Source organism: Rosa chinensis, chromosome 5 (genome assembly GCF_002994745.2).
Source record: "Rosa chinensis cultivar Old Blush chromosome 5, RchiOBHm-V2, whole genome shotgun sequence".
Lineage (NCBI taxonomy): Eukaryota > Viridiplantae > Streptophyta > Magnoliopsida > Rosales > Rosaceae > Rosa > Rosa chinensis.
The window spans coordinates 83,767,149-83,774,774 of NC_037092.1; the positions used below are offsets into that span (position 1 = coordinate 83,767,149).

Below are 7,626 nucleotides of genomic sequence, written 5' to 3' on the forward strand. Positions count from 1 at the left end.
TTGAACTATCTCGAGTATTAAAAATGATTAGGATTAATTGTATCTATGAGATAATAGTTTAAGACATTTATCTGAATCATGATTATACTACACCTGATTAATTTAAACAATGTGACCCATTGTGTCTAGAGGCTAGCTAGTCTTGTTTAATTAATATTTGTATTTTATCCAAACTTCCAAATGAATTACCAATTTAATTTATTCATTTTCTAGCTCATGTGTACTACTTCCCTCTATATAAACGCCCCTTGACAGAACGAATCTGAGTATATCACCAAAGACCCAGTTATGGCAATGCAAGGATCTCTGTTTCTAGGCGTAGTGCTTATACATGTAGCAGGCTTTAGATTGACAAGCAGTGAAGCTCTTACACCCAGTACTCCTATCTATGACACTGGTTTCCTCAACAGGACTAGTTTCCCAGCAGGTTTCATATTTGGGACAGCTTCAGCGTCATATCAGGTGATCAGTAGTCCTGCTCGATCGGGGGTTAAAACCATTTAATCTTTGTTTTTATATAGTGTTCATGCCTTTTAGTGTTAATTAAATGTATTTACATATATACATATATGTTTGCAAAATTTCAGTATGAAGGTGCTGCTAAAGAAGGTGGTAGAGGACCCAGCATATGGGATACCTACACCCACGAACATCCAGGTGCCTATACTCTCTTTCCCCTGTACTACTTTTTTGACATGATTTCTTGCTCAGAAGTTAGAATATAATGGTTGAATTTCTTGAAGGAATCCTTGTAATCTTCCACTTATCACGTAATCGAATCATAGAAGGAATATAAGAACATACTTTTTAATGTGGGTTGCCATTTACATTTTGGGTTTGTTTGTGTTTGTATGGGAGGACTCATGAATTGAAATAGTTTTCTTTGTTATGATATGTATCCATTTTATATAAGCAAACACACAATTTCTTTGATATAATTAATCAAATAAGAGAGATTTGAATCCCAACCTCGAGTCCACTGATTAGTACTAATCAAGTTAAAAGCTCTTGTTATTTTACAATATATTCCTGATCAAATCATTGGTCAAATAGTTACTATCCAAGACAAAAGATCGTTGCATGAACATACAAGGCAAAAGCTACATGATTCAAGAAATGTTTCAAAACCTTCAAAGGATTACAAACCCTTCATTTTCTTATTTACAATGAACATTTTCTGTCTCCTATGTGTCATTTTCCTCCCTCTTCGTTCTCCAAATCAACTGCCGTTCTATTGCTCTGCACAAGTCAATATAGCCTTTTCCTCATGTTAAATAATTTATCAAGTTAATGTCGGTTTTCAATGTCCATCGGTTGAAAAAAAAAAGTCTATCGGTTGAAGCCAAAATTAGTTGTGGCCAGTTCATGGAATTAAATTATTGCAGTTTGCTATTAAGTGTGTAATTAATTGCCTTATTAAAAATCACTGTTTGCAAAGACGCAATGAAGTTCTGTCTTTGACTGAAAAGATTATAATGAGGTCCAAATACGTGTATCATTATTTCTAAGATTGGCCAGTAGGCTGGGGTTGGTTTGGCAAGCTTTTCATTTCTATGGAAAAGGAGTCAGTTGTTAATGGCATTGTTGGTTCAAAATAATAAATGAAGTGACTAGTTTGAATCTTATGAACCCAGCCAGCTGGGTTGGTTTGGCTATTCCTTCCTGTCTATGGAAAAGGAGTCAGCTGTAGCTGTTAGTGGTATTTTTGGTTCAAAATAATAAATGAAGTCACAAGTTTGAATCTTATAAACTTTTCATAAGTAATTTGCTCGCACATACATAATAAATCATAGTTGCGATATGCACATAGCATGATAGATAGTACATACATATATAGTTATATCTTGCTAAATTATAACTCAAAAACCACACATTTTAACAAAAAATAATTCCACATGATCAATAGCTAATTAGTCAAGTGAACGAATTCATTTCATATACGGACACTACTAGCTAGGGTAACCATTTTCGTGTTTGAAAAACGTCATGAGAAGGTTCCGTTAATAACATTCTGCAAATACCATAAGCGATGTCCCAGCGTGTTTGGTAAACACATCTAATGCTCATCAAAGAAATATTTTCTATGAAGTGATGAACACTTACGAACAAGACAGACAAGAATCTTATCTTTCGACCAATAAATCAATGAACCCTCTATCTATAAGCAATGGTTAATAAAATGAGGATATGTTTGGTAGAGTTGATAATTTAATTAATTTGTGTAGTATGTGGGGAGAGGTGTTCACACCAACGGAACATATATAGTACTTAGATATGTACGTTTATTGTGAATTCTTCCATTACCTACACTTGCAAATAAAACCAACAAAAGCATATAAAAGGGCCGGGATTACTATTTGATTAACTAGAGCTTCGTAAAGTAGGAAAAGTCTCCTCCTGTTTTTTCTCATTAGTCATTGTGCTACATGTCAAACTTAACTTGTCTCAATTGTAAACAAACTAACTTAGTTGTGAGAAATGTCTTGGTTTAGCTCCTCTTTTATTTTCATATTTTTTATTATTATTTTTCAATAAGATAATATTGAGGGAATGGTTGGTGAATTTTTAGTTATAGTAGTCTCATTTTCTTCAGAATTATAGATCGGCGTTTGACGCTTCAAATCAGTTATAAAAGAAAAATTAATATCACCTAATTCTTTATTTATTAAAACAAAAATTCAGAAGGGAGGCCTATGAAAAAATATTAACAATTTCATATGTTAATTGCAGAAAGGATCACGGATGGAAGCAATGGAGATGTGGCTAATGATCAATATCACCACTATAAGGTTTTATTTGGCAATAGTTTATGATATTTGGAGCGTTATTAAGAGAAGAACACAAAAAAATGGAAATTAATTTGCCTCATATGTTTTGTGTTATATAAATTGTAGGAAGATGTGGGGATTATGAAGAATATGAATTTGGATGCTTATAGGTTCTCTATCTCATGGTCAAGATTGTTACCAAGTAAGTTTCATCAATCGCCCTCCCAAATCTAAAATCTGTAAACGACAATTCTTTTAGTAGCTTGTGTTTAAAGTACCTGGCCCCTGTTTCCATGATGAGACTACAGTTACTACACTGATTAACACTTCATTTTCTTTTAATCACTATGATCGAATAGATGGAAAGCTAAGTGGGGGAGTGAACAAGGAAGGAGTCAAGTACTACAACAATCTCATCAATGAACTCCTAAGCAATGGTTATACAACTAAATCTTAATACCTCTCACCCAACTTAGCTACATTAGTTGAGTAATCAATAACTTCTCTCTATTACTCATAATAATGTAGGTCTAAAGCCATTTGTGACCCTCTTTCATTGGGATCTTCCCCAAACTTTAGAAGACGAATATGGCGGTTTCTTAAGCCCTAACGTTGTGTAAGTGAAAATTTTCTATCCTCTATATATGTTGACCGCTTAGTTATATATCATTTACTACAATGATCTATAAGCTTTGAAAGACCATTAGATATATGACATATATGCTGCACCGCTTGTATATGCAGCAAGCATTTTCGGGACTATGCGGAGCTGTGTTTCAAGGAATTTGGTGATCGGGTAAAGCACTGGATCACGTTGAATGAGCCATGGACATACAGTAATGGTGGTTATGCAGTCGGGTCATTGGCACCAGGACGGTGTTCTGCGTGGCAGCAGCTAAATTGCACCGGCGGGGATTCGGGTACTGAACCATATTTAGTGGCACACCACCTACTCCTTTCTCATGCAGCTGCTGTAAAGTTGTACAAGCAGAAATATCAGGTCAATAGATAGATCTTGTTTAATTTAATTTATTGATTTTAGTGTGGTTCTAGTTCACCAAATGACTAAATATTGAAAATCTGCAGGCATCTCAAAAAGGAGTTATAGGAGTGACCCTAGTGTCTCACTGGTTCATTCCAATTTCAGGGGCAAAGCACAACAAAAATGCTGCCTTACGATCTTTGGATTTTATGTTTGGATGGTGAGTATTAACAAAATATACAATTATACATACATCAATTAAATTCGCTGTTATAATCTTCAATTCACTGGGTCGTTTATTGCTAGCTAACAAGTAAACAATTAATTTCAGTATACGAGAATATAAGGTTGTCGGCAAGCAAATCAAGTTTGATATGCATATACTTTTGAAGTTCACATATATATACTTTGAATTCCTGTGTTGTAGGTTCATGGACCCTTTGACAAACGGAGACTATCCACACAGCATGCGATCTCTCGTCGGAAACCGATTACCCAAATTCACAAAAGAACAATCCAAGTTACTAATTGGATCATTTGATTTTCTTGGACTAAATTACTATACTACTTACTATGCAACATATACACCTCAGAACAATTCTTTAAATGCAAGCTACTTGACAGACGCTCGTGCTACTCAATCATGTCAGTTACAAATCAATTTCAGAAGCAATTACAAGTTTTTAATTTCTTTAGTGACAGTCAGTTTTTGATGAAGATCAATATTCATGTTAATTTGTTGTTGCAGTTGCGCTAAATGGCGTCCCCATTGGTCCACAGGTATTTGAGCATAAAGTTAACTTTTTTCTTTTACTTGTTCTGAAATAACATATATAGATTAGTAACTCATAAAATCTCCATGATTATATTCAGGCTGCTTCATCATGGCTATATGTTTATCCAAAAGGAATTAGAGACCTTTTACTCTATACAAAGACAAAGTATAATGATCCACTTATTTACATTACTGAGAACGGTAAGTATTGATTTTTTAGCCAAAATACTTTCAGCAAACATATTAAGTATCAGGTTCATTGAAATACTTGATCTATGATGCAGGCATTGATGAGTTCAATGATCCCAAATTATCACTTGAGGAAGCCCTCTATGACACTCAGAGAGTTGACTATTACTTCCGCCACCTCTATTACCTTCAAAAAGCAATCAAGTAAGTGGAGTAAATTTGGGTAATATGATGTAACTAATGGCCTTGTTAATTTGGAGGATGACAGAAAGATACATTGAATCAATTATTGCTCTTAATTGCAGAGAAATTGGAAATCATATTTTTTTCTCTAAATCGAGAAAAGCTATATTGGTTATTGTAGATAGTGAATGAGTTGGTTACTACAGAAAAAAAAAAAAAATTTGGGAGAAAATTATAAGTCTTAGTTTTTTATATATTTATATTGCCAATTATTATAATATCCCTGATTTATCAAACTTTCAGACTAAAGACGTTAGGGAAAGTTTTGGAAAAAATTGGAGAAATTAACGTACTTCTTTTAATAATAGTGTATAATGATATGTACATATATGTATGCACATACATACATACATATATATATATATATATATATATATATATATTTTGAAAAAGATATATATAAATATGTATAACTCTTTTCAATCTCCACAGGGAAGGTGTGAACTTGAAGGGCTACTTTGCATGGTCATTGCTAGACAACTTCGAATGGGCTTCGGGTTACACTGTTCGCTTTGGTATCAACTATGTGGATTACAAAAATGGAAACAAAAGGCACCCAAAACTCTCGGCACATTGGTTCAAAAACTTCCTCAAGAAGTACTAATTGAGTGTGAGAAAGTACGAGTGTAACTTGTAATGTAGGCATATGGAATAAGCAGATGAATCATAATTCCCTTGAATAATGTAATTGAGTTTTATTTGTTTGTATGAACTATGAACAAATATAAATGCAAATCTCTTTCAAAATCAATAAATAAATAAATAAATGCAGGTCTCTCTCTTTTTCTTTTTTGTTTTTCCCTGGAAGTAAGAGGGAATACTTGAATTATACACATTTTTTTGCGCATCAAGATATCCAACTTTAAAATGCTATTAATGGCAAACCTTAGCCTCTCTTTACTGGCGCTCCCCTTCGTGCTCACTCTAACGCTGCTTTCTTATAGCAGCAACAAATCTTTCGATCTCCATCGCGCTCGTCCAGTCTTCCCAAAGGTAGGTGACTGTCTCTGCCTTTTCAAATCTTCTGATCCATCCTTTCCTCTACCTTTTCATTTGTCTAGATCTGGGCGTAACAATAAGGACCCAGACGAGGTGCCAGTTTGGTCGGGGCAACTCCAGTCGAGGATTGGTGATAGGAGCATTTTAATGTGACGTTTTAATTGTTATTTCCTCATATTTACTTAGTTATTTCCTTTAATAAATCCTTCTTCTTTAGGAAAGTTACTATTTTTAGGAAGTTTCTACTTTTAGTAATAGTTTCTATTTTCAAGTCCTATGGAGGCCCAAGAACCTTCTAGGTTAATATGGATTTCGGCAAACTGGTGAAAGCCCACTTGATTTTGGGTTGTTGGACATATTGGAGATACTTTTGGGGGATTAAATTTGATTTTGCCGAATTATCAAGAGGAAGATCACAAAGACAACGTGAAAATCAAAGGATGATAAAAAAAGCGTTGGAGAATATCAAGGGAGAGTTTCAAGGAAGGGTGGAGTGTGTGCAACAAGATAAGGCTCAAAACAAGTCCATATTCGTTCCTCAATTTCCTCAAGATATGTTGGCCGAAATTAAGGCATTAAAATCTGCAGTACTAATGTGAAAATCAAGAGAAAATCAAGGGGAGGACATTAAGGATAAAGCCATGGAGAGATTTAAGGGAGAAAAATGTCCAAAATGCGTCCAAATACGTTGTCTAGGTTCATGCCTAAATATTTGGCCGAAAATTGTGAATAAAATCATATTAAATCATTGGAAATTCAGCAACAATATATTAGGGATTTATTTTGGAGCTTTTTGATTGGTTGGATGACACAACATAGCTGACGTGGCGCTACGTGATTGGTCGAAGCTAAGTGGCATTATTGGATAATTCTTTGGGAAATTAAAAGAAGGATCATGAAGCTTGGCCATCCCCCTATATAAACCCCCCTATGCTAGACGTTTTACACACATTCTCATTCCCATCCCCCTATATAAACCCCCCTATGCTAGACGTTTTACACACATTCTCATTCAGAAAATCCTCCATAACATCATAAGCTCTCCCTCCCTCTCCAATCTCTAGTTGCAAGTTCCGTGTTTTCAAGCAAGGAGAGGAAGAAGAAGAAGGAGCCGTGAAGACATAGCCTCCATCATCCACCTTGAAGACTTGCTTCCAAGATTCAAGATCCCAACGTTCAAGCTTTCCATCTCCATCTCCATCTCCATTCACGGTGTATTTATTCTTTTTCCTTGTAACCTTTTTGGTTTCCTTGTTTGATTTCGTAGGAATTTGTTTCTAGTTAACAATAATGTTTAGGGCAAAGTTTAAGCCCAATTTCTATGTTTAAATAAAGTTTTCGAATTCTATAATTGTGATTCTAAGTTGCTTATGTGAGTTTGTTCGATTGAATTTGCTTGATAGAAAACTTTTATATGTTTATCTTATTTGGGTCGACACTTATAGGATTTGCATGTAATTGGTGCTAGATTTAGGTAAACGAATCACCCAATAGTTTTGTGAACCTAAATCACAAGTAGTAAAGGCTTTGGACAAAGGTCGAATTCAATTGAAGAGGATTGCAAATAGGTGAACTTATTCATACTAGGTTGTGCACTTAAGTTGATAACCTTTCTCTACGCTTCTTGCGTTGAACATGTTTTGATTAGCTAGATTTCTAGACTTTGATTG

General features: G+C 34.6%; 1 protein-coding gene across 1 annotated transcript; it reads left to right on the plus strand.

Annotated features, from left to right (window-relative positions):
- The first annotated feature begins 260 nt into the window (after positions 1-260).
- LOC112164736 (beta-glucosidase 12) lies at positions 261-5,728 on the plus strand. The gene is made up of 13 exons (XM_024301031.2): positions 261-462; positions 588-657; positions 2,731-2,789; positions 2,895-2,970; positions 3,128-3,205; positions 3,297-3,384; positions 3,513-3,768; positions 3,855-3,970; positions 4,178-4,395; positions 4,499-4,530; positions 4,624-4,726; positions 4,810-4,918; positions 5,390-5,728. Exons 1-13 carry the CDS (start codon positions 289-291, stop codon positions 5,559-5,561), a joined length of 1,551 nt encoding a protein of 516 aa, XP_024156799.1. The 5' UTR covers positions 261-288; the 3' UTR covers positions 5,562-5,728.
- The last annotated feature ends 1,898 nt before the right edge of the window (positions 5,729-7,626 follow it).

Bases quoted from the DNA above. Each gene is read 5' to 3' on its own strand.
- LOC112164736 (XM_024301031.2), top strand. From the start codon at position 289: ATGGCAATGCAAGGATCTCTGTTTCTAGGCGTAGTGCTTATACATGTA. The intron at 2,790-2,894 runs GTTTTATTTGGC...TATAAATTGTAG, and splicing joins ATCAATATCACCACTATAAG to GAAGATGTGGGGATTATGAA. The intron at 3,385-3,512 runs GTAAGTGAAAAT...TTGTATATGCAG, and splicing joins TTCTTAAGCCCTAACGTTGT to CAAGCATTTTCGGGACTATG.